The sequence below is a fragment of the Rattus norvegicus genome, chromosome 1 (genome assembly GCF_021556685.1).
Source record: "Rattus norvegicus strain SHRSP/BbbUtx chromosome 1, alternate assembly SHRSP_T2T, whole genome shotgun sequence".
Taxonomy (NCBI): Eukaryota; Metazoa; Chordata; class Mammalia; order Rodentia; family Muridae; genus Rattus; species Rattus norvegicus.
In genome coordinates, this window is record NC_141534.1 from 89,001,330 (window position 1) to 89,028,718 (window position 27,389).

At 49.7% G+C, this 27,389-nt stretch overlaps 1 protein-coding gene across 2 annotated transcripts; it reads right to left on the minus strand.

Annotated features, from left to right (window-relative positions):
- Nucleotides 1-27,389, minus strand: Hif3a (hypoxia inducible factor 3 subunit alpha). Of its 2 annotated transcripts, none has more exon segments than NM_001388512.1 (15): nucleotides 1-171; nucleotides 1,529-1,610; nucleotides 3,113-3,224; nucleotides 4,657-4,928; nucleotides 6,675-6,776; nucleotides 8,902-9,092; nucleotides 9,886-9,998; nucleotides 13,371-13,518; nucleotides 13,773-13,879; nucleotides 15,982-16,190; nucleotides 16,550-16,662; nucleotides 17,425-17,509; nucleotides 19,800-19,945; nucleotides 21,310-21,500; nucleotides 27,325-27,389. In NM_001388512.1, coding segments are annotated over 15 exon segments (1,995 nt in total). In that variant the 5' UTR covers nucleotides 27,351-27,389; the 3' UTR covers nucleotides 1-73.

Sequence of the window (27,389 nt, forward strand, 5' to 3'; positions counted from 1 at the left end):
GTGTAGGCTGCTGGTGTGGAGTGCGGCTGAGTCCTTTCTGGGGTAGAAGAAGAGGGCTGAGAGGAAGGCTGACTCAGTGTGTCTGGGCCAAGCCTGCTGCTGGGAGGAAGTGGTTCCTGGGCTGGATAGTTTCCTCATGCTGGTAGAGAGAGAGCAGCGAGGGAGCTAGGCCTGCAGAGAAAGGGAAGGTGAATCAGGAGAGAATGAGCACCCAGTCATATACGTACTTGCATCTAGAGCAGGGAGGCAGGCTGGCAAGATGGCTCAGTGGGTGCAGGTATTGGCTGCAAGCCTCAACAATCTGAGTTCAATCCCTAGAAGCCATAGATTCGAAGGCAAAAACAAACCTTTGGGTTCGATCCCCAGGACCCACCTGAGGCTCTAAGAGAAGCCAAAGCTTTTGGTAGCTGCAGGGAAGATCACCATTAAAGGGCAAACAAGTCCCACCCTGCGGCCACAATAGGAGGTGTTTCTTGAACACTTATTACCTAACGGTTCTAGGGTGAGTTCTGCCCATGCAGCATCTCCACAGTTCAATTCTTCAAGCAGGTTCTCCGGGTAAGAACTGTAGTCATGGGCCCCCACTGACAGATAGAGGAGCCGAGGCTTCACAAGCAGCTGCCCCAAAACCACATGGCTGGAAGTGTGGAGTTGCTTTAACTTGGTCAAGCTCTGAAGTGGAGCCGGATGTGGGTCCAGAAGACCTTGGCTTCCACCCTAAGGGGTAGCCTTCCTAAGTTCTTACCCTTCCTTAGCATCTCTCTTTCTTTCCAGAGGGCTCAGAAGTTGAAAGGGCTGTGGGCGCTTTCTGCATTGGACAGTTTTATGCCAACCTGACACTAGCTAGAGTCGTCTGAGAGGAGGGAACCTCAGCTGAGAAAATGCCTCCTTAAGATGGGGCTGTGCTGGGCTGGAGAGATGGCTCAGCGGTTAAGAGCACTGACTGCTCTTCCAGAGGTCATGAGTTCAAATCCCAGCAACCACATGGTGGCTCACAACCATCTGTAAAGAGATCCGATGCCCTCTTCTGGTGTGTCTGAAGACAGTGACAGTGTACTTGTCATATATAAAATGAATAAATAAAATCTTTAAAAAAAAAAAAAAGATGGGGCTGTGCTTAAGCCTGTAGGGCATTTTCTTAATTAGCATTGATGGGGAAGGGCCCAGCCCAGGGTGGGTGGTGCTATCCCTCGGCTAGGGTTCTGGGTTCTATAAGAAAGCAGGCTGAGCAGGCCAGGGGGAGTAAACCAGTAAGCAGCACCCCCTATGGCCTCTGCATCAGCTACTGCCTCCAGGTTCCTGCCCTGCTTGAGTTCCTGTCCTGTCTTCTTCCAATGATGGTCTACAGTGTGGAAGTAAAATAAATCCTTTCCTCTCCAACTTGCTTTTGGTCACAATGTCTCATCACAGAGAAAAATAGCTAAGACAGCTTCCTTCCCCTTTCCCTAAGGTTCTTCCATTCCTTCAGTTATTTTTGGAGACCCATCCAGGGAGGAAGAGGCCTGATGTTTCTGACTTTATGACTCACCCAAGGGCTCATGCGAATCCACGAGTGGGGCTCTGGGATCCGGCTGGTTCCCTGGAAGTTGTCGACCTTGCAGAAGGAAACTCTGGGGAGTTAAGGAGACAGAGTTGTCATTATCACCATTAATGTCATTATCGGTACCACGACCATCATCATCAGCCTCAAACAGCCATTAGCATCATCCTATTAGCTCTGTCAGCATCAGCATTTCAACACTATCATCAGCACCAACACCATCATCATCCTCAGCATCATCACCACCACCAGCATCATCACGCTTACCATCATTAGAATCATCACCATCATCATCATCACCATCACCATCATCACCATCATCACCGTCATCATCATCATCATCACCACCATCACCACCATCATCACATCACCATCACCACCACCATCATCACCACCATCATCATCACCATCACCACCATCACCACCATCATCACATCACCATCACCATCATCATCATCATCAAAGACAAGGCAGTATGGTGCAGTGGTTAATTGCAGCCTGATAAGTACTAGTCATTAGAGAGACTTTGGGATAAATCACTGCTCAGGGACATCCTCTGGATGGTCCTTCCTCCTTTCTCTACCTCTGTGCCCCAGGAGGCTGACCAGACAGCTGTGCAATTTTGCTCTTTTCTTACTGGACTCAGCAGACCCTAGCTGGTGGGAAGAGGAAGGTAGCCTTCTAGCTGCTTCTCCGTTGGGCTGCTGCGGGTTGGCTGTGTCCCACTCTGGAAGGTGTTAGCCCTTAATGGCTAGGGGCAGTGCTGGCTGCTACAGCAGTTCTGCTGACCGCATACACTGTACTCATACCCCCGACGGGCCTGTGTGCTATCTGGACTGACGGATAACGCTCTTCCACAACTGTGTAACTGTCTTACCATAACGATAGTCATTATTATTAAATACTATTAAAGTGTCCTCATGAGGATTAAACAAGTTAATTTTGTACTTTAGTGCAGCAGTAAATGTGAGCTATTGATATTAGTCACACCCTTCATATTCAAACAGTTCTTGCAGACTACAGAGCGGAGAAGCCCTGAAGGAGAGAGGCATGAGACAGAGGAATTATGGAAGCCATACAACCCAGGGTGGCTTTAAGAAATAAACCAGATTTTGTTGTTGTGCACAACAGATTTTTTTTTCCTCGTTTGTCTTTTGAGACAGGGCCTCACTACATAGTTCAGGCTGACCTCAATCTGATTATCCTTAGTCTCCCTAGGGCTGGGGTTTCGGCCATGGCCCCCATCTTGGCCCCAGTGTTCATTCTTTAAGCACTACAGTGGTATTCCAGCTGGGAGGCTGTCCTCACTTTGGAGGGGGGCCATGGAAGGAGATGAGCTCCCTCCTCAGCCGACGAGCTGCCCCGCTCATTGTTGACCTACTTCATGTCTTTTTGGCACTAGCTATGTATCTGCAGACTGAGAGGATCACGGTCCTGGCTCCAGCTGGACCATTGAGCTTCCATCTGGCCTTCAGCCAGCCCATCTATAACATAGGAGGTTTTATATCTGCTGGGTCCAGAGGATTGCGAGCAGCCTGCCTTCCATACCCAATCCCAGGTCTCTAAACCTACCAGGCTGAGCGGAGGCAGCAGGACACTTCCAGGTTCTAGTCTTGGGGACCGCTTGGGGGGCTTCGTTTCCAGCAGCTCCAACCCTTTGTCCTCTGAGCTCTGGGCCAAGGCCCTGTAGAGAAACAGGCAAGATTCTCAGAATACAGCAAACCTGGGCAAATGTGGGTATCTGTGTTAGAAGCTGATGCCCTTCCCACATACATGCCTACCAGTCTACTCATCCACCCACCAAACATCCTCTCATTCATTCATCTGCACTGTGACTGACTAGTGTCTACACAGCGAACCTTCATCTGTCTTCTCCCCCCACCTCCTGTCTATCCATTTGTCCATCTACCCATTCCTCTGCCACCTATTCACTCATTCTGTTCACCTATCCATTCCCCCATCTGTCTACTCATCCATTCAGTCATGAATATATTCATACATGCATATATTCATTCATGATATATTCAGTCATTCATGATATATTCAGTCATTCATGAATATATTCATTTATTCATGAATTTATCAATTCATTCATGCATACATTCATTCATTCACTCACCTACATGCTCCTCCTATCCATGCATAGGTGATCCGTCCATCCATCCATCCATCCACCCATCCACCGACTGGGCTTTCCATTTATCCTTCCATATACCTACCTATTCACCCATCTAACCACCCATTCACCTTCCAGCCACCATCCATTCATCTATTGATTTTTTAAAAATTTATTTAATGTATGAGTGCTCTGCTGCATATACATCCACAGGCCAGAAGAGGGCATCAGATCCCATTATAGATGGTTGTGAGCCATCATGTGGTTGCTGGGAATTGAACTCAGGACCTCTGGAAGAACAGCCACTGCTCTTAACCACTGAGCCATCTCTCCAGCCCAGTCTACTGATTTTTTTATTCTACCCATTTATCCATTCATCCATTTACTTACCCACCTACCCACCTACCTACCTACCCATCACTAATTTCCCCCCATCTCTCTATTTACCCATCATCCACCTCCCCACAATGGCATATAGCTCAGCGCTAGAGAAAACTACCTAGAATGCATCAGTGAGGGCGCTGGGAGTATGGCTCAGTAGTTGAACACCTACCTAGAATCCTTTAGTTAGGGGCTGCGCTATGTGACTTTAAACATGTGACTGAAAGTCTCTTCTAGAAAAGCAGTCTACCACTGAGCCACGCCCCCAGCCCCTCACTGGGGGATTCTAGGCAGGGGCTCTACCACTGAGCCACGCCCCCAGCCCCTCACTGGGGGATTCTAGGCAAGTTCTCTACTGTGGAGCTGTATTTCCAGCCCCAATTTCTTTTCACTATAATAAGAAATGGTCACTAAGTCATATACAAATGTGTCATAGTGAGTGCTGCTGTGGGATTTGGGTAAATGGTGAGAACAGTGGAAGGGGGTCCAGCATGGGCACATGGAAGGCCTGGCTGGAGAGATGGAGAGAGGAAGCATGCCGGGGGATGGGGCTGATGCATGAGAGTGAGCAGAGACATTCTGTATGCCTGTGCTATGTTCCTCTCTTGCTGAGGCTCACCTCTTCCGAGTTCTAGGCGTCAGGGGGGCTGTGGGGGGATCCCCCTTAGAGGAGCTGGAACAGTTCAGTCGTGGATCACTCCCCCAGCGGGGCAGCAGGGTGGCCTCAGGGATGGGAGGCGACAGGCCATGGAAGCTCCGAGCACGAGGCCTGCGGGCCGTCCTGGGAGGTCTGCGGTGGACTTTGGGCAATTGCTCGCTGGAGTTGAGCTGGAAGTCATCATCCATGGAGATGTACGGAGCCAACATCTCCAAGTCCAGAGTGTCAGGGTCCTGTAAGAGGCAGGAGGGTGGGGGTTGGGGATTTAGCTCAGTGGTAGAGCGCTTGCCTAGGAAGCGCAAGGCCCTGGGTTCGGTCCCCAGCTCCGAAAAAAAAGAAAAGAAAAAAAAAAAAAAAAAAAAAAAAAAGGAAGCAGGAGGATGTTTGCAGCAGGACCCATGGCCTAGGGAGCCGGCCTTAGGCTGGGTTCTGGGTACTAACTCCTCTCAGGTGTTTGCCTGAAGTTGAAGCTTTCCCTTATCTCTCAAATGGGTACAAAGACTATGGTAGTCAGTTCCCAAGGTGCTTTAAAGATTCTCCTTCAGTACGGTCCCTTTCCACAGAATCAGGTGGCCCGGGCATGAAAGGACATGATTTAGCTGTAAGGCTGGTAGCTGTGACAGTCTCATTTGTGCCCATTTGTCTCTGTGTGTCTCTTTTGGTGACTTTGCGGTTTTGACCTCATCTCTCCAGCTCTGCCTGTGGCTCTGTCTTTCTATCTCTTCCTTCTTTGTCTCTCTCTTCCTGTCTCTGTATCTGTTTCTTTGCCTGTCTCTCATTCTCCCCTTTCTGTCTCTCCCCTTTCTGTGTCTGTCTCTCTCCCCTTCTTCATCTCTGTCTCTTCTTTTTTTTTTTTTTCCGGAGCTGGGGACCGAACCCAGGGCCTTGCACTTGCTAGGCAAGCGCTCTATCACTGAGCTAAATCACCAACCCCATCTCTGTCTCTTCTTTTTTTTTTTTTAAAGATATATTTATTTTATGTATGGAGTACATTGTAGCTTCAGACACACCAGAAGAAGGCATCAGATCTTATTACAGATGGTTGTGAGCCACCATGTGGTTGCTGGGGATTGAACTCAGGACCTCTGGAAGAGCAGTCAGCGCTCTTAACCACTGAGCCATCTCTCCAGCCCCCATCTCTGGATCTTCTTAACCCATCTCTATGTCTTTCTGTCCTCCTGTCTGTCCTTCTCTTCGTCTCTTTCTATCTTTCCCCTTCTTGGTCTCTGTGTCTCCCCCTCCCTGTGTCTGTCTTTGTCTTTCTCTCTCTCTGGGTACTTGCTTCTATGTTTCTGTCTCTGCCTCTCTCTCTCTCTCTCTCTCTCTCTCTCTCTCTCTCTCTCTCTCTCTTACCTTGATTGTCTATCATTTTGTTTCTATCTTTCTTTCTGTCTCCCTCTTTGCTCTTTTGTCTCCTCTTTCCCATTCCTGGCCAATGAAACAATGGTCTACTATGTATGTATGTATGTATGTATGTATGTATGTATGTATGTTTGTACATATGTACGCACGTATGTATGTATGTATGTATGTATCTTCCATCTATCAGTCAATCTATCTATTATCTACTTGTCAGTATCTATAACCTGTCATCTATCATCTATCTGTCTATCTATCTATCTATCTGTCTGTCTGTCTGTCTATCTACAATCTGTCATCTATCTTTATCTTTCATCTACCAATCTATCTGTCCATCTATTATCTATCTATAATCTATCTGTCATCTATCAATCATGTCTGTCTATCTAATCTGTCATCTATCAATCATCTACCTATAATTTATGTTATCCATCTACCTATCTATCTGTCATCTATCTATCTATCTATCTATCTATCTATCTGTCAGTTATCCATCCATCCATCCATCCATCCATCCATCACATAAACATATCCATCTGTTTCCATCTATCTATACATCCACTCTTCCCATCACCCTTCTATAAAGCCAGATAAGCTGACCCCTTCATGCCGGTCCTTACCTGAGCTATATCTAGATCTGTCTCCATGGTCTTGTTTTTCCGGGCAGTGGAGAGTCTGTGTGCATTCTCCAAGCCCACAGCCAACTGATCTGGGAGATCAGCCTGGAGGGAAGAGAGCAGAGACATGGGACACTGAGTCTGAGGAGGTGCTGACAGTAACAGTTCTGGGCAGAGGTGGGGTCTTAAGCTGTAGCTTGCATGGGGTCAAACAGCAATGCAAGATGAAGGTGGGTTTTTTGTTTGTTTGTTTGTTTGTTTGTTTGTTTGTTTTCCGGAGCTGAGGACCGAACCCAGGGCCTCTACCACTGAGCTAAATCCCCAACCCCTTGAAGGTGGTTTTGATTGTTTGATTTGATTGCTTGTTTTCGTTTGAGACATTGTCTCATGTCTCCCAAGATGGCCTTGAATTACCAATGTAGCTTAGCACATTGGGTCTTCCTGCCTCCAGTTCCCAAATTCTGGGATTACAGATGTGTCCCTTCATTCTTGGCTTTCTTTTCTGATTTATTATTTTAAGGCAGGGTCTGGGATGCTTAGCTTTAATTATCAGCTTGCCACAATCTAGAATCTCCTAGGAAAAGGGACTGTCTACTCAGTAGTTGGCCTGTGGAAGTCTGTGGGTGGTAGTCGTAATGAAGCTAACTGAGGTAGGAACTGGAGATATTGCTTGGTAGTTAAGAAAATTTGTTGCTTTCCCAGAGGATCCAGGTTTGATTCCTAGCACCCATAGGGTGACTCAAAAGCATCCATAACTCCAGTTTTGGCGGATCTGATGCTCTCTTCTGATTGCCACAGGAACGAGGCACACATGTGCTCCGACAAAACACACATAAAAAATTTAAACTTAAATGACGTGAGAAGACCCAGCCCACTGTAGGTGACACCATTCCCTAGTCAGGGGTCCTGAACTGCATAATGGAGAAATGATACTGATCATACATTCATTCATTTCTCTCTGTCCCGGACTATGGGTGTGGTATGACCTGTTGTCTCATGCTCTTGACATTGTGACTTCCCTGCCATGATAAAATAAACTTGTTGCTTGATAAGTGATGTTTCCTTTCCTCCTAAGTTGCTTTTTTGAGTATGAGTGTGAGTGTGTGTGTGTATGTGTGTATAGGTGTATGTGTATGTGTGTGTGAGTGAGTGTGTGTATGAGTGTGAGTGTGTGTGAATGCGTGTGTGTGTGCGCGTGTGTGTATGTGTGTGAGTGTGTGTGTATGTGTGTATATGTGTGTGTATGTGTGTATGTGTGTGTGAGTGTGTGTATGACTGTGAGTGTGTGTGAATGTGTGTGTATGTGTGTGTATGTGTGTGTGAGTGTGTGTGTGAGTGTGAGTGTGTGTGAATGTGTGTGTGCATGTGTGTGTATGTGTGGGAGTGTGTGTGTATGTGTATGTGTGTGTATGTGTGTGTATGTGTGTGTGAGTGTGTGTGTATGAGTGTGAGTGTGTGTGAATGTGAGTGTATATGTGTGTATGTATATGTGTGTGTATGTGTGTGTGAGTGTGTGTGTATGAGTGTGAGTGTGTGTATATGTGTGGGAGTGTGAGTGTGTGTGTATGTGTATGTGTGTGTATGTGTGTGTGAGTGTGTGTGAATGTGAGTGTATGTGTGTGTGTGTGTGTGTGTGTGTGTGTGTGTGTGTCATACACATGAATGCAGGTACCCATAGAGACCAGAAAAGGATGCTGTTGGATCTTCTGGGACTGGAATTACAGGTGATTGTGAGCCATCCAGGGTGGTTGCTAGGAACCAAACTCTGGTTCTCTGCAACAGCAAGCTCTCTTAACCACTGAGCATTCTTTCCAGCCCCCTTTGCCACAGTTTGAAGACAGCAACTGATAGTTTGTCACAGCAATAGCAATGGAAGCAGAAGGGGGTCTCATTCCAGGCTGCTCTAGAACTCACTATATAGCTAAGGCTGACCTTGAACTCTTCCCGCTTCAGCCTCCCAAATGCTGGTATGGTAGGTGTGCACCTCCATGCCTGGCTGCTTGCTTTTACTGTGTAGTTTAGGTTGACCTTAAACTCAACCCTCCTGCCTCAGTTTCCCAAGTACTGGGGTCACAGGAGTGTGTCACCATACTTATCTTGTAACCTGTGTCTTGGAGAAACCCCGTCTCATTCCTAAGGTGGAGAAACTGACCAGAGAGAACAGCAAGACTCAAGCCAGAGGCCCCAAGCAGCACGGGTTCCATCTGCTCAGACAAGTGACACTGTTTACCGGAAGAGGACTTTGGGGTCTCCGTGCAGCTTGCGGGGTGCTGGGGGTAGCGGCTGTGGGAGGTCCATCCAGGATGGGTGCCATGAGGCGGCGCAGGTCTGGGCTACAAAAACGGCGAGGGTCAGCAGCCAGGGAGGCCTCACTCAGGGCTGGAGGGTGCAGGAAGGCCAGGATCCGTGGAGCAGGAGGGTCTGCGGGATGAACAGAACATGGTTGCACAAGGCTGAAGGGAGGGTCTGCGGGATGAACAGAACATGGTTGCACACGGCTGAAGGCGCTGCTGTGCTAAGCCTAGAGGATGGCTGGGTCATTTTCAACAGCACATCAGGGTGGCCGCTGTGTTTGCTGCAGGAGAGGAGTAGCCGAAGGGCCTCATTCTAAGCCATTTCACAGCCAGATTGCTGTGGGGCCCTGGAGGGTCCTAGGGGAAAGGTTCAGTAACTCCGAATAGTTTGTGGCCATTCAGTTCCTGTGTGTTGAGACTGGCCCGATGTCTCCCCCCTCCGCTGTATCCCTAACACCTCCCCCAAATGTGTTAAGAATGGCCCGATGTACTCCCCACTGTATCCCCTTCCTGTGTTGAGACTGGCCCGATGCCCCGCCCCCTTGACCCCCCCCCTGTTGAGACTGGCTTGATGCACCCCCTTCTCTGCATCCCTCCCACCTTCAAGGAGTAGGAAATTGCGAGCTCTAGGGAACCACAGTGGAGAAGACAACAAAAACCTTAAGCAGTCAACCTACTCATGGCCGTAAGTGGGGCGGGGCAGGGGGACTGGAGGGAAACACACTGTAAGTAGAGGAACAGCATGTGGAAGGCACTGAGTGTGGCCTGCCGGGAGCACTGAGAGGAAACCAGCATGGTTTGGCTGCTGAGTGGCAAGGGGAGAGAGGCAGAAGACAGGTCCACAGGGCCTGGGGAGCCCATGTAAATGTATCTGACCTTTCTTCTTAAGGTCCTGAGGACACAACGGCCTTGATCCGTACCTAGACTGTTGCCTGGGATACCCTTCTTCGAGGAGGTACCCAGCTGAGGGGGTCTGCGAGTATGTTGCTCCGTTTGTTCCAGGGACAGCACCACTCCGTTCTCTTCTACACGGCTGAGAGGAGGGGGCAAGGCAGAAAGCAGAGTGGGAGTCAGAGAGGGTCCTTGCTCGCCTGCAGCTGCTTCCAGTGTCTTCCTACAGAGGCCATTTCACCCAGGAGCTGACAGAAAGTAATTCCCCATACTACCACATTGCTTTTTCACCAGGATTTATTTCGTCTTGAGATGAGTCAGCCCTGTGTAGCCCGGGCTGGCCTCAGACTCCCACGAACGACCCTGATTCTCCTGAGTGCTGGGATTACAGACACATTACCACCATGCTCGGTTTATGGGGTCTTGAGGATGGAACCGCATGCTAGGCAAACACTCTACTGACTGAGCTACGTCCGCCCCTTAGAAATGCTTTAGGATAAGGGAGACTCAGCCTGTGATGGCATTGATAAGTTGACTGACTTGCTTACTGTGCTGGGGATTGAACCTAGGACCTCATGCATGCTAGGCCAACTCTCCTCCACTGAGCTATCTCCCTAGTTCCTGGGATGGTGTTGAAACGAAACTTAAATCCTGGAGCAGTGGGGCCAACATACAGTCTCATACTTGGGAGGCGGAGGCAAGAGGGCCAAAGTCTCAGCCCAACGGTGAGTTTAATGTTGGTTTGTTCTACAGAAGACTATGTCTCCAAAAAAAAAAAAAAAAAAAAAAAAAAAAAAAAACCAAAAAACTAGGGTTGGGGATTTAGCTCAGTGGTAGAGCGCTTGTCTAGCAAGCGCAAGGCCCTGGGTTCGGTCCCCAGCTCCGAAAAAAAAAAAAAAAACTAAAAAATTTAACATATTCCCCATTACTTTTCCAAATATGAAGGATTCATAGCTGTATTTCTATGAATAAGCATTTATTTGAGAAGCTTCTATTCATAGACATCCCGTCCTCAAGGGAACAGATTTATAAATACATCCTTCTGTCCCCCGCACCTCCCAGCCCACAGTCTCTGGCTCTGGAGTCAACCCAAATGCTGGCTTTGGGGGAGTGGGTCTGAGGCTGAGAAACAGGAATACATTTGCACCTCATTAGCATAAGCACCTAGAGGGCGGAATGCAGGTGGGTCTGGTGCTCCCTGCAGCTCTTGGAGGAGTGGGCCTCCTCCCCTCACTAAACCTAGCCTGGAGGTGTACCAGTTTAAGCCAGCTACCTTTATCCCCTTAAAAGACATGGTGTACATAGTGACACAGGGACACCCTCGGTACACATACAGAAAGGAATACCCGTAGACACCCAAGTGTCTACCTAGAGAAAGAGAGCACGCACAAAAACCTCTACGCACTCGGTGTCATATCTATGCATACAGGCTACAAGAGCTCAGTAATTTATTCATTCCCCAAACACCTCTCAGTTAAGCATCACTATACAGAGGTTAGTAACAAGGACTCTGGACCCAGCGGATTGGGTTCAAACCTCAGCTCTGCCATTTCTGAGTTGCATGGCCTTAAACATGTGGCTGACTCTCTGGACTGGTGGACAGTAGGCTCTCTGAGGGAACTCTCTAAGCAGGAGCTATACTCCCAGTCATTTCCCTAGTCCTTCACTGGGAGATTCTAGGCAGGGGCTCTACCACTGAGCCACGCCCCCCAGCCCCTCACTGGGAGATTCTAGGCAGGGGCTCTACCACTGAGCCACGCCCCCAGCCCCTCACTGGGGGATTCTAGGCAGGGGCTCTACCACTGAGCCACGCCCCCAGCCCCTCACTGGGAGATTCTAGGCAGGGGCTCTACCACTGAGCCACGCCCCCAGCTCCTCACTGGGAGATTCTAGGCAGGGGCTCTACCACTGAGCCACGCCCCCCAGCCCCTCACTGGGAGATTCTAGGCAGGGGTTCTACTCCAGATTTTACTAATTTGTATTATTAAAGTGAAACTATGCAGAAACTATGTTGGCAAGGTTGAGGACTACTTCAATCTCCATACACCATGGAAGTGAGTGCTAAATGAAGCAGCACTGTGAAAACCACAGACCAAAGTCTCCTGGCTGACACACGGACAAAGAACTTTGGTCCATTTATTCTCCAATGACTACTAGTCAACCTGAGAAAGGAACTGTTCGTCCAGATCTACTGGTTCATGTTTGTAATCCCAGAACCCAAGAGCCTGAGGCAGGAGGATTGCTGTGAGTTTGAGAGGAGCCTGGGCTACATAGTGATTTCCATACTAACCAGAATTCAGAGTGGTACTTTGTCTCAAACAGACAGACAGACTGACAAAGAAAAGTTACACATGCCCTGGCTTGATGCTTGGACCCCTAGTAAATGTGGAGGGGTCACACGGCCTCCCCAGTTCTGGGACCACAGACATTCACAGTTTGGTCTCACTTCACATCATCTTTTCCTTAAATGACCAGCATGGGGCAGTTCCTGTGCTATCTGCCAGTGACGCCAGTCCCCGAGATCAGGAGTTCAAGATTATCCTCAGCTACAAAGTAAGCTTGGCCTGCAAGACAGCCTATCTCAAAGCACTAATACATTTTTATTAGTATTACTATTAGTAATACAATTGTATTACTAATAGAATTAACCAGGGGCCCTATGGGTGCACACGTTTAGTTCTAACAAAAGCAGGAATATCTCTGAGTTCGAGACCAGTCTGGTTTACACAGAGTTCTAAAATAGCCCATGCAACACAGTGAGAGCCTGTTTCAAAAAAACAGTTTTTTAAAAATTATATTTTAAAAGTAGCACAGAAAGTATGTACAGAGATGCATGTGTGTATTCACATGGCCATATATGTTCCACATACAGGGACACATTATATACTTTCTTGCACACGCACAATATGAAGGTCTGCTTGTGCATACCACACACACACACACACACACGCATGCATGCATGCACATACATGCACAGACACATACACAGACATACACACAGAGATATAGACACAGATACATAGATACTCACAAACATACATACTTTGACACACACATTCACGGACACATATATACTCAGACATGCACACACAGACAGACACATACATACACATATGCACAGACATGGACAGATACATACATCCTCATACACACAGACACATACATACACTCAAATACACATGCAGACACATACACACAGAGACATACATACATACATAGACAGACACATACATTCTCACACACACAGACACACATACACACTCAGATACACACACACACAGACACATATACACGTATACATGGACAGACACACACAGACTTACACACAAATAAAGACACACACACGCAGGCACAAACCACAGACTCACAAACACACATACTCAGGCACACATGCACACACAGAACACACACATTCACAAACACACACAAACACATGCAAAGATACAGACAGACACACACACATGCAAAGACACACAGACACCCAGGCACACACACCTTACACCCTTCTGCTCACCTGATCAGGAAGTGGACGCAGATGATACTTTCCGACTGGGGGCCCCGCCCCCCTGACACCACTGTAGCCTGAGTCTGAGTCCACAGATAGCCTCCAGTCCGGGCCAGGAAGCGATACTGCCCTGTTACTGCCTGGCCCTTGCTCAGCACTGGGGAGAGGGGAGGTAGGGGTAAGGGTCACTGCAGGGACACCTGGGGACAGAAAGCTCAGGAAGCTAGAATTAGGAATAGGAGGTCAGAGAAGACAAAAATTCTTTGAGCTGTTCAGGCCCTAGTATTTGGGGTTCAGGGGGAGACAGGAGTCCCACAAAGCCCTGGGCTTTCTGTTCAGGAGACCAGGAATTGGTGTCATTTGGGGCCATATAGCAGCTGGCTCTGGCCTGGGGACATATTGGTCACATACAAGTGTGGATGCTCCTGCTGACTGCATCAGAGTCCAAAGCGTGGATGTATTCATAGGCAGAACAGCCAATCAGGTCATCGGGGCTGTAGCCAGCGACTTCTGCAATCCTGGAGTAAGACAGAGAGGTACTGGTCAAGGCCTAGATGCAGGGAAGGGGGCAGGTGTCATATACAACACCAGTAAGATGAGAGAGAGGGCAGCCACAGAAAGGCAAAGGGAGGATAATACACAGAGAGGGGAATATAGTGACTTATGTCTGTAATCGCAGCACTCAGGAGGCTGAAGCAGAATTGTGAATGTGAGGCTTGGGATACAGCAAGGCCTTATCTTTACAAAACCAGGGGCTGGGGTGTGGCTCAATGGTAGAGCCCCTCTCTAGAATCCAGTGAGGAGCTGGGGGTGTGGCCCAGTGGTACAGTGCCTGCCTAGAATCCCCCAGTGAGGGGCTGGGGGCGTGGCTCAGTGGTAGAGCCCTGCCTAGAATCCCCAGGGAGGGGCTGGGGGTGTGTTTCAGTGGTAGAGCCCCTGTCTAGAATCCAGTGAGGGGCTGGGGGCGTGGCTCAGTGCTAAGCATGTGCAAGGCCCTGCATTCTACCCCTAGTATGACAACAGTAAATAAATAAATGAATGAGAAAAGAAACATGGTGTGTGTATATGTGTGTGTGTGTGTGTGTGTGTGTGTGTGTGTGTGTGTGTGTGTGTGTAGCAAAGGGTGGAAAAGGAAGCAGCAGAGAAGATAAAGAGAAAGAATGTGAGAGAAGAAGCATAAAGCAGGAACAGACACTGCAAAGAGAAAAGAATAAAAATTGATACGGGGGGCGGGGAGGGGGCTGGAGAGATGGCTCAGCGGTTAAGAGCACCGATTGCTCTTCCAGAGGTCCTAAGTTCAATTCCCAGCTTCCACATGGTGGCTCACAACCATCTGTAATGGGATCTGATGCCCTCTTCTGGTGTGTCTGAGGACAATGACAGTGTACTCATATACCTAAAATAAATAAATCTCTAAAAAAAATCGATACGGATAGAAAGCAAGACAGTTCATTGTGTTCTGCACTGTGCAACACAAGGACTGCTGAGAACAATGGCAGAAGACAGGGGACATTATTCTCCTATGGGACAGTTGAGGACAATGGGGCACAGAGAGGTGAAGTGACTTGGTCAAAGATGCAGATCCAGGATGGAAACCCAAGAAGTCAGAACCTAGAGCCTTCATTGCTTCTGAGCATGTGGCTTAGTCTGAGAATGCTCTTCTAGCATGCACAGAGCCCTGGGCTCCATAGCTGGCATCCTGTGATCCCTCCCTTAGGAGGAAGAGGCAGGGCAATTAGAAGTCTAAGGCCATGGGGGTTGGGGGGAGACAGACAGAGACAGAGAGAGACAGACAGAGACAGAGAGAGACAGACAGAGAGAGACAGAGACAGACAGAGACAGAGACACAGAGACAGACAGAGACACAGGGACAGACAGAGACACAGAGACAGACAGAGAGACACAGAGACAGAGAGACAGACAGAGACAGACAGAGACAGACAGAGAGACACAGAGACAGACAGACAGAGACAGACAGAGAGGCACAGAGACAGAGAGACAGAGAGAGACAGACACAGACAGACACAGAGACAGACAGAGAGGCACAGAGACAGAGAGACAGAGAGAGACAGACAGAGACAGACAGAGACAGAGAGAGACAGACAGAGATACAGAGACAGACAGAGACAGAGAGAGACAGACAGAGACAGACAGAGACACAGAGACAGACAGAGACACAGAGACAGAGAGACATAGAGACAGACATAGAGACACAGAGACAGACAGAGACAGACAGAGAGACACAGAGACAGACAGGCACAGAGACAGAGAGACACAGAGACAGACATAGAGACACAGAGACACAGAGACAGACATAGAGACACAGAGACACAGAGACAGAGAGAGAGACAGAGACAGAGAGAGACAGAGAGAGACAGACAGAAATAGAGAGAAACTGACAGACAAAAACAGAGAGGGAGGAAGGGGACAGAGAGAGAGAGACAGAGAGAGAGACAGAGAGACAGAGGGATAAACAGAGGGAGGAGAGAGAGGGAAGAGAGGGAGAGAGACAGCAAAGAGGGAGGAAGGGGAGAGACAGACAGACTGACTGACCCACTGACAGATAGACAGATTTAAGTAGGTGGTGGGCGGGTATGGTGCTGCATAAAGTACTGCCCACCTCTCGTCGCAGTATGTGAACTTCATGTCCAGGCTGTGGCGACTGAGAAAGGCCCCTCGGCCCAGTGGGGGCTCCAGACTGGCTGGGTGGGGGATGGCTTCACAGATAAGCACCAGGCATTGCAGGGGAGGCTCGGAGCGAGGGCTCCCGGCGGGGGAAGTCTGTGCAGGGGGCTTGTAGGCCCTCATATGTCCTGAGCAGTGCAGCACCTTTGGGTGAAGTGGGGTGTTGTGAGCACTCATCCTAGCCCTAGGGCTGGAATGCCTGCTGTGTCTGGGTCCCACAAGGAAGAGGGGAGAAAAGACTCTCGATTATTCTTGAAACTCATGAGGAGCTTTGGCATCTTCCTTCCCACCCTTGGGAAACTTGCATGATTTAATACGGAAGGCTGAGGACTTTTGCATCCTCAACATCTGGCCCCGGGATACTGAATTTCATAGGTGCTCTGATGCCTTACTGGACTCGGAGGCGTTCCACCAAATCTCTGAGCCTTGGGAAAGCCCAGATCCACCAGGAAATGAGACTTTCAGGGGCCACACCCACCCTACTGAGACTAAGCCCAGCCTACCTTCCAGGTGGCCGCTTTGAGGTTCAGCGTGCGCCCCCTGCTGGTGAGTGTGCTCTTCATTCGCAGGGAAAAGTGGCGTCCTGTTGCTGCTTCTGACTTCTTCTTTGACAGGCCTAGGAAGCATGGAGAGAGGGGCAAGTCATTGAGTAAATGTTAGTCTCCCAGCCTCAGAGATGGCTTAACGGTTACAAGCGTTTATGGTTACCTCTCGCAGGGGACATGAGCTTGGCTCCCTGAATCTATGTCAGCCAGCTCATAACCAACCATCGGCAACTCCAAAACCCATTTCCTGCCTCTGAAATCACCTGTACTCACATGCACTCTCTCCCACCCCTTCCTCCCCCTTAAAATAAAATAAAAATAAAATCTTCTTTCTTCGTCTTTTTTTTTTTCTTTTTTTCAGAGCTGGGGACCGAACCCAGGGCCTTGTGCTTGCTAGGCAAGCGCTCTACCACTGAGCTAAATCCCCAACCCCTTTCTTCCTCTTTTCTTCCCTCCCTCCCTCCCTCCCTCCCTCCCTCCCTCCCTCCTTCCCTCCCTTCCTTCCTTCCTGAGACAGGTAGACCAGGCTGACCACGGACACAGAGAGATCTGTCTGGCTCTGCCTCGAGTACTGGGATTGAAGGTGTGTGCCACTACACCTGGTAAAAATAAAATCTTAAAGTCTCCTCAGCCTCATCTCCATAGTTGAGACCTGGAACCAGTGAAGGGACACCCCCTCCAAGGAAGGGACCCCCGCCCCGGGGGGCTAAGGGAGCCCCCAGGGAACGAATGCCAGGGTGTAACTAGCTCTGTCCACTTTTCTCTATGTAAATGTTCCAGATCAGGGAGGGGAAGCCCAGGTCAATATCCTACCCTGAATGGTGGGCACTCACTTGGTCTCGGGGTCAGGGCATCCTGGAGTTCCTCTTGGTCACAGGGATGGATAAAATCAAAGATACTGTGTCCAATGAGCTCCAGCTGTAGGTGGGGGGCGGGATAGAGTGTAATGGACAGAAGACACTTAACAGGACCCCTGAGCTCCTCCTTCTCTGCTGTCACTTCTGCCCCAAGACATGAGTCATCAGCCCATTCATTCATCCATCCATTCATTCATTCATTTGTTCAGCACCTAATATCTACTAGGACCCTTTCTTTTTTCTTTCTTTCTTTTTTTTTTTCCGGAGCTGAGGACCGAACCCAGGGCCTTGCGCTTGCTAGGCAAGCGCTCTACCACTGAGGTAAGTCCCCAACCCGGACCCTTTCTAAATGACTGGCCAGATCACATGGATCTTGCCTTTTTCAGGGTGGTGTTTGTGCATGCATGTCCATGGGGAGGCATCTAGAGTACGGCCACATGATAATAAGATGCTAGTTTAATGACAGTGGTCTGAATAGTTCCTTGAGGAGGCAACATTTAAAAAATAAACATCCTGAGCTGGAGATATGGCTTGTGCAGACCAGGCCCTGGATTTGATACCAAACACCATGTCTGGGCATTTTGTGTCTAGCACCTATAGTTCTAGTATTGGGGACATGGAGGCAGGAGGATCAGAAGTTCAAGGTCGTCCTTTGCTATGTAGTGGGCTTGAGGCTAGCCTGGGCTGTATGAGACACTGTTTCAAAGGGAGATAAAAGCTCAACAATGTAACTAAAGTGAGTCTGTGGCTCTCTGGAGTAAGAGAGCGCTTTTAAAAATGAGAGTCATGAATGGTAGGGTGACCCGTGCCTTTAATCTCAACATTCAGAAGGCAGAAACAGGTCCATCTCTGTGAGTTCCAGGCCAGCCTGGTTTATATATCAGGTTCTAGGCAAGCTATGGTTACATAGTAGGGCCCTATCTCAAAAAAAAGAGGGGTAGGGGGTGGGGGATAGAGAGATGGAGACTTGTCACTCATTAATTAAGAGCACTTGCTGCTCTTACAGAGGATCTAGGTTCACTTCCCAGGACCCATATCGGGTGACTGACAACTGCTTGTAATTCCAGTTCCAGGGGATCCAATGCCCCCTTCTTAACCTCTGAGGGCACCTGCAATACATGTGATGCGCACTTGTATATTCAGGATTCACCTGCAATGCACATGATGCATGCACACACACACACACACACACGTACACACTCAGGGCCCCCTATATACACATAAAATAGAAAAATATTTTACTAGTAATAAAGAAACAAAAATAAAAACAGGATTCACAAATGCAAAGGCCCTGGGGTGAGTCACACCTCCTGGGCCGGTCCAAGAATCTGCTCCTTGTTTCAGTTTAGCAAGTGAACCTGGTGGCAGTGAGGAGGGGACACATGAAAAGGCAGCCACAGTGGGACCCAACCCAATGGTGTCTAGAAGACACATTACTCTTCCAATAACACCTCTTGTAGCTAGGTTTGATGGTTGGCTCTACCACTTCCTAGTTTGGGACTTCGGGGCAGTCACTTGTCTGACTCTGAGAGCTCACCCTCACAGAGAAATTGGTACCAGGAGTGGGGTTATGTATCAGAGAGGAGGAACAGAGGTCCACTGCACAGCCATTTACATGAAAGACAAAAAAGAACACAAACTTTCTCATATAGTGCTTGCTTTAAGGATGAATTAAAAGTTAGTGTTAGTCCCCAGATGTCTTGTCCAGCTCTTTTTCTCTTGCCTGAGACTTGTGTCTACTCCCTGCTGATCCCTTAACCTCTAGCCTTTCTAAATCCATCCCCTTTCTAAACTCTAAATATGATTCTACCTCTTCAGCACAGCTTCCCTCTTGTTTTGTTTGACTCCTTCTATGGCTCCTCAGTGCCTGGGAGACAAACCTTCTCATTCGGACACATATTACCTGTTGATCTGTCTGACCTCCCCACCTCTCCTAGCCCCCTAATTTCTGCTGACCTCTGTCCACAAGTCAACTTAGTCCCTTCTCCAAAAAGTTCCCTTTTTACCTCACCTCTGGGCCTTCGATTGTGCTGGCACTTCTCCATGTATACTCCTGATCCTTCCTGACCCTCCTATCATGTCCATATGACTGGCTACGTCATCACATTTCAACACTGAGCTGTTCTTCTAAGAAGCCCCGATTCCATCTCCTCCCAGGCTGGGTCAGGTCTCAACTTCACATTTCCTACATCTAGCCTGTCTCAAGAGGCTTTGACCCTTCTGTTTGGTGTTATTCCTCTCTTCCCTCTTTCCTTAAAGGAAGAACTAAGGTTGTGTGGGGAAACCACAGTAACCCCCGCCCCTCCCCCATCACCAGTTCGGGTGTGGCAGGCACAGAGCAGGCAGCTCACCTGACTGAGGCCCAGGTGCTTGCTGACATTTTCCGACAGGTAAGCCATGTCTCCCTCAGCGGTGAGCACCATGACGAAACCCTCCAGGGCCTTCAGGTAGCAGGCGTCCAGTGGTTCTCCCTCTTTTCCCACCTGGTTCCACTCCCCTGGTGCCCAAGCCGGTGGGGAGAGGGAGGATGGGGCAGCTGTGGTCAGTCATGGTTCTACCCTAGATAGCTTCCCTCCACCTTTCCTTACCCACATGAATGCATAGAAATGCCCAGGTGGGTGGGAGAAAATTCTAGGGTCTCGGAGTGGCAAGGAAGAGGGCAAGGCCACTGAACTTTGGAAACAGGAGCATGAACTCCCAGAGGGGACATAATCCTCCAAGATTCTAAGACTGAACTCTGAGGGGTTGGAATTAGGCCACTTGGAATTCCAGAGTTGTGTGTATGTTTTCTAGAATTCTTGAGGGAGGATATGGATGGAGGATATGCAAGATGGGCAGAATACTAAAATGTTGGGGGCTTTCAGAAGATGGAGTTCCATTACATTTTGTTTGTTTGCTGTGGATGCGAAGGTCAGAGGACAACTGGAAGAATTCTAAAGGAGCGAAGTCTCCCCCAAAATTCTATGGGGCAAGGGGAATTAACTGGCAGAGCCTCCCTAATAAAAGCTTTTCAATTTTCTAGATATCTAAGGTGTGTGTGTGTGTGTGTGTGTGTGTGTGTGTGTGTGTGTGGTGGGGGAGCATGCAAACACTTCCTTGGGTGGGTGTTGATAAGATAAAAAATAGAACCAGAGAAAGAGAGAATGAAGAACGACTTTTAAGGATTATCTAATCATGGTGGCTATGAGCTGAGGCAGAAGGTTAAAAAAAAATGCAAGTCTTGCCTGCCTATCAAGGTAGTTCAAGGCCAGTTTGAACAACTTAGTAAGACAATATATGTCAAAATAAAACAGTTTTTAAAAAGGGCTAGGGGTGTGGCTCATTGGTAGAGCACCTACCTAGAGATGTTAAGTGAGGGGCTGCGGGATGTGGCTCTGTGGTACAGTGCTTGGGTACCACATCCCTTGGATTTGGGTACAATCTCCAGTACGGCAAGAAAGAAAAACAAACACATAAATTGCCGCTGCAGTGGCTCATTCCTTTTATCTCAGCACTCAAAGGCAGGGTGAGGGAGGCAGACAGATCTCTATGAGTTCAAGGTCTGCTTGGTCTACATAACAAGTTCCAGGCCAGTCAGAGCTACAGTGAGATCTTGCCTCAAAAACAAAACAAAATAAAACAACCAAAAAACTCAAGAAATAAGGGGGCAAAATACGAAGGCCTCAAGGGGTCGCTCTTAGATTCTAAGGGTGCGGCCTCCCGCGGGGTCTTCCTGAACCCAGGGCTCCGACTGGTCCAGCACTCGAAGGGGCGGAGTCTCGCCTAGAGAGCGGATCCCGCGGGCAGGGAGGCGGGGCAGGCTTCCCAGGGGCGGGGCCTCCGCGGCAGGCAGCGGCAGGGGGCGGGGCGTTCCGGGCTCACCTGCAGCGCAGAGGCGGTGCATGCGCAAGTAGCTGATTGTGAGGCGCATGATGGAGGCCTTGTCCAGGTGCGCGCTGACGCCGCGCGCAAAGGGCAGGGTGTGCGCCAGTTGGTACAGCACCTCCGTCTCCTGGCTGCGCCTGCTGCGGGCCGCATCCCGCGACTTCTCCTTCCGCAGCTCGGTGCTCGACCTGTGGAAAGGAAATGGCACGCGGCAGGTCGCACGTGGGACACCTCCGCTTGGCGTTCCGGCGACATCTCTGGGCCTGGCAGTTTCTCCCCTTGGAGCCCCTTTGCTTGCCCCAAAGTTTACCTGTCTTGGTCCCAGTCCATGTGGCCCTCCCTGCGAGGCCTTGCTCCAGGCTTCTCCCCCAGGTTGTGTGCCTAAGGCCCTCTGTCTTCTCCCGGACTTAGCTGTAGCTCAGTTCCCGAGCTAGAGACGCCGCCTGGGGGATAGGGAGGCCTCCCGGTGGGAGGGGGTGGTAGAGCTGGCTGGAGTCCAAGGGAGAGATGGAGCACGGAGAGCCCCAGCCTCCCTGGCCTTCCCACCCGGTTTCCCGTCCTTAGACAGGCTGATTCTCAAAGACAGATATCTCAAAGTCTAACGACACACCAAAGGGGCCTTAAGAGGGGCAGGGCCCCACTAAGGGTGACACAGCAAACCAACCCCTGTGTTCTGCTCAGCACCTCTACACCTTAATACATTTCAAATGCCTGACTTGTGCGTGCGTGCGTGCGTGCGTGCGTGTGTGTGTGCGTGTGTGTGTGTGTGTGTGAGAGAGAGATCAGTAATATTAATATCTATTAACTACCCATTATTATTAGGTTTTTCTCTCCATCAAGTGGTAAACCCCCTTCAAATTCCAAATGGAGCAGCACATGCCTTTAATCCCAGCATTTAGGAGGCATATTTCTGAATTCCAGGTCAGCCTAGTCTACATAACTCAGGTTTAGGCCAGACAGAGCTTCTTGTGAGACTCTGTCTCAAAACAAACACGCAGCCAAGCAAAAAGAACCCAAACTTTGTTTATCTGATACCAAAGTCTATTTGTCAGGGTTTCCTTGTGTAGCTCAGGCTGGGCACAAACACCCACTAAGTGCTAGGATTCTAGGTATGTATGTACCTATAGACACTTGACTCATGGCTCTTTTCGACTGTTTATTTTTTTAATGTATATTGTATCTAGTTTTATAGTCATCATTATTGATGCTAACAATATTTCTAACTCATAAGACAAGTTGATTAGCCTATGTATTTGGCATATGTAAGCATACATCTGACCCTCAGGGGAGCCCAAAGGGGATATTATTATTATTATTATTATTATTATTATTATTATTATTAATGTGTATGTATGTATTTGTTTATTTATTTTTGAGACAGGGGTTTTCTGTTTAGTCCTGGCTGTCCTGGAACTTTCTCTGTAGACCAGGTTGGCCTCGAACTCAGATCTTCTGCTTCTGCCTCCTGGGAGTAAAGGTGTGTTCCACTACACCTGCTATTATTTGAGACAGGGACTCATGTAGCCCAAGCCAAGGATGACTCTAGGCTTCTGATCTTGAGTACTGGGATTACAAATCTATAGGCATGTCACCATGCCTGGCCTCAATGGGGCACATTTTAACCCACTTTGCAAAGGGGAAACTGAGGCTCTGAAAGGTGAAGTCCTTTGTCCAAGAGATCACATAACCAGTACCTGGCTGAGCCCAGTCAGTGAGGTTCCTATTCTCAAGCTTTTCTCTAACCAGCTGCATGTGATGGCCACCCCCTACCCCGAGAAAGCCGGCTCTGGGGTAGGAAGGAGGCTGCTCTTTCCTAAACGTCTTCAATTCGGGGTGCAGAGGCCACTTCTGGGGATGGGAGGGCTACAAAACGTTTTAGTCTGGGTGCGGGGGTGGGGTTGGGGAGCCATTAGTGCAAGGCGGTGAGAGGCCCGGAAGGGGGCAGGCTGGCTTAGTTAGTATTGGAGAAGCCAAGGGGGCGCCCCTATGAACTCCCTCCTGGCTGGTGGGGGCAGGGGCCTCAGTCCTGCCTGCCCAGAGGACATTCCGTCCTGTACTGTACTGTTCCAGCCCTGTTTGTCTTCCTGCCCAGAGGGTGGGGGTGGGCGGGCCTCACTGAGCTGGGGGCCCTGGGACAGAGGGAACTAACTGGGAGAGAGAAGGGGAATGGGGTGGGGGTGGGGCTGGTGCCCCACCTCCCAAGCAGCTGAGCTCTGTAATCCTACTCTCCACAGCTAGGGTGGCAGGGTTTCTTCCTCCATAGAAGGAGCCAGCTGGTGGCTGCAGAGGGACCCTCCTTCCCCTCTCAGCCTGTTCTCCGGATGTTCTGAGGGGAAGTGTGGGCCTCTCACTGGCTTCTCTGGCCTTGCTGTGAAACAGAGTGGGGGCTGCCTGTTCTGGGTCAGGGTTCCAGTGCTGACACCATTACTGCCGCTGCTCATTAGCTGAGTGACTTTGGGCAGGTTGCTTAACGTCCCTGGGCACGGTAATATCCTCCACCTCCTCAAAGGGTATTTTTTGTTTGTTTAGGTTTAGGGGTATGTGAGATGAGGCCGGGAGACAAAATCTCACTGAATAGCTCAGATACGCCCCAAACTCATGCCTCAGCCCCTTCCTTGAGTGCCAGGCTCACAGGACTGCATCACCTTGATGGATTCCTACAGTGGATTGAAGATTAAATGAGTTAATATATGTCAGAGCTCAGGAATTGAGGCTTGGCAACTGGCTAGTGTCAGTAACAAAAGGCTCTAGTCTGAGTCTCTTGTACCCTAGAGTAACCTGTGGGCCTCTGTACAATTACCTGTATGCAGTTAGTCAGGCATGCAGGTATGTGTGTGTATGATTATGAGTGTGTAATCACAAGCCCAGCTTTCACACAAATATCTCGAAGGAAAGAAATAACCATTGCACACTCAAAAACGAGAGAGCCCCCATTCCTGCCTTATAGCAACCACATGGACCAGAAATGATTACCTCCCTTTTGAGAAGGTAGGAACAGGGTCAAGCTTGACCACTTGAGTTCGATTCCCAGAACCAGCACTGTGGAGGAAAGAACTGACCCCTGACCTTCATACACTCTCAAAGGCAAACATGCGCACCCCTCCCCTAGACACACAGGTACAGAAATAAGTAAATAAAGTCATTTTTTAAAAAAAAAGATAGAAACAGGGCCTGGGATGTTTGTAGTTCAGTTGGAGGAGCATTTGCCCAGCAGAGCTACATGCCCAGGATGTGGTTCCTGCCTGCAAGTCTATCACTAAGGGGAGCAGAAGGAGCAGGAGTTCATGGTCATCTTCGAATGTAACGAGTTCGAGGTTAGCCTGTCTCAGACAGAGGCTGAGGTCCAGAGCAATGTCAGGGCTGGCCTGGGTGGCTCAGGTGGTAATGCATCCTCATTCCAGTCTGCCTCACTCAGTTACCTCTCAGACAAACTTCATACCCACGGTGCACCCCCATGCATTACCTTCCTGCTTAGAAAGCTACCACAGATGGGTGACAGAAATTGCCGGAGGCCACACAGTGATCTCTAGGAGAGCCAGGTCTGTTGATTTCAGGCACCTCAGTGTGTGTGTGTGTGTGTGTGTGTGTGTGTGTGTGTGCTGGGAGAGAGCTCTGTTTCCTCACTAGGAGAATTCCGACTCCCATTATCCAAGACTTGAAGCTGGTGCTCTGGGAGGGAAATCCCTGGGCCAATATCATACAGCCAGGAAGTGGGAGTTTGGAGATTTGAACCCTGACTTTAGGGCCTGTGTTCTAAAATGCTATTCTTCAAGAGGGTGTGCCCATTACCCAAGGGACACTTGTCTGTTCCTTTCTGCTTGGTGGCCTAAGTCCTTTCCTCCTGTCCCAGCACCGCCGCGGATCTCCCTAGCTGGCCCAACTCTGATCCAACCCCTTGGCCGTGTGCCCAGCCTGGGACGTGCGCCTGGAACGTTGCCACCTTCACTCCGTGTTCTAGCTGAGAACAGAGGGTGGGGCCTAGGGGCCCAGGGTGAGGCCTGGGAAGGGAGACTTGGAGCTCAATGGTATCTTAGCTAAGACAGAAAAGACTCCATCTCTTCCTCACCCGGAACAGCTTAGGGAATTAAGACAGCCCCTTTCTCACATTCTGAGCTTTTGAGTCTTAGCTGGGAACTGGGGGGGCTTGCAAAAAACCGTAAAGGATTTGAGGTGTGGTGGAAGCTTAGCTTTACATCTGAGCAGAGACCCCTTTGAGTTTGCTTGGAGTTGACCTGAGAGGCCAGGGACAAGGTTTAGGTTGGAGAAAGGGATTGGGGTAGGGGGTTAATGGGGAGTCTCTCTGACCTTGATCCAACTTGTTCTCATAGTGTCATTTGGTGGGGTGCCTAGCCATCAGTCCTGTTTTTCCAGGAAACCCTGCTTTCAGGGCAGTGTGCTCGTTCTTGATCTCCTATGATTACTCCCCACAACGAGTAAGATAGCTTGGAGGCAGAAGCTAGAAGAAAGAAGGGGGCCCACGGCGCCGGAGGTAACCACTCACCCTCACCCAAGACCCCTCTGATGCCAAGTGCCATCCTGGGGGTGCGGGAAGGGCCCGGAGCTCAGCCGTGAGACGGGTGCGAGTTATGAATGGGTGTGCGGCGGCGTGGGACGACACTACAGGAAAGGGCTGGCCTTGGATGGTGATGGGGGGAGCATTCTAGTTCAGCTAGGAGAGGCCCCTCACACAACCATAAGGGGGCGCTGTCACGGGCGGCACCAGAGATGGCTTAGAAGGGGTGGGGATTGAGTTCCCTGGTGGGCTCAGGGCCAGAAGTTGAAATAGATGGGCCGGACCGAGCCAGCAAAGGGGGATCCTGGGTGGGTTGAGGCAGGGGTCAAAACTGGGCGTAGAGAAAAACCAATCAGACCTAGGAAACCAGACAGGAGGGACAGGGGTGAGGCTTGAGGGATGCCCCAGTTTAGACAGAGAATGCCGAAGGTCTAGGCAATTTTTCTGAGGTCTCTTGTGGCAACTTGGCCGAATGGGCTCCACTGGCTATGGTCTCACCCACAGCCTCTGCACCTGTTGCAAGGTGAATGCAGAACACTTTTTCCTAGGGCGACCCCAGCTGTGTCCAGCCACAGGAGGGCGCTGCCTCCCTCCCTTGATCAGCCAGGGCATCTTTCCGAAGGATGTCCCTCAAATAGGGTTAGGGTGGGGCCCTCCTCCCTCAGTTACAGACTGGGTCGAGGCAGATGAAAGAGACACAGAACCAGGCTGTGGGAAGTGGCTCAGGTTTGTCCCGTTGGTACTGGAAAGGGGTGACCCTGCTTATTTAATGCTGTTTTTTGAGACAAGCTCTCTATGTAGACTAAAGCTGGTCTGGAACTTGCCGTGTAGGTTAGGCTGACTTTGAAAGCATCATTGTCCTGTAGCTTTCTAAGTGCTGGGTTTACAGGCGTGAATCTCCTTCCCTAGCTATCATTCCACTTTTTGAAGGGAAAAAATTCCCTGGTTGGGTCCCACACAGCTTCTAATGAGACACCCCTCCCCTTACCCCCAAACACACACATGTCATTTCCAGGGCGACTCGAAGCTTGGGAGACTGTTAGAAAGGGCATAGCAAAAGTAACCTCTCTTCTGGAATTCAGAAGTAGAGTCTTTCAGGGACTCCCTAGAAACCTCAGTTTAGGGATCCCTTTTGAATATCACAAGAGTTAGACTGTCAAGAAAGACTCTTTTCAGGGACTTGGAGGAAAAGCCTCTTTTGGAAGAGAGGCCACTGCTCAAACGCGACCACCTCCAACTTGGAGTTTCACTCCCAGCCAGATGGAGGATTGAACCCGATGTATCAGAAATCGCAGCTCATAACTCCAAAGCTGGAGCTCTGGGGGTATATCCCAGATACCGGCAACCCTCTAGGGTGGAGGGTGCATAGGGGATGTGCCCCCCAATCGCGCGCCTCAGGGTGTCCACAACTTGAGCCACACCCCAGAGATGAGGGGTCCCCCTAAACCACCGTCAAGGAGAGCCCCAGTCCCCATCATTCTATCCCCGAAGCCCTGTACCTCACGCGCTGCAGCCCCAACGCCATGGCTCGCCCTTCGCGGTTCCAGAGCCCTCGATGCCCAGC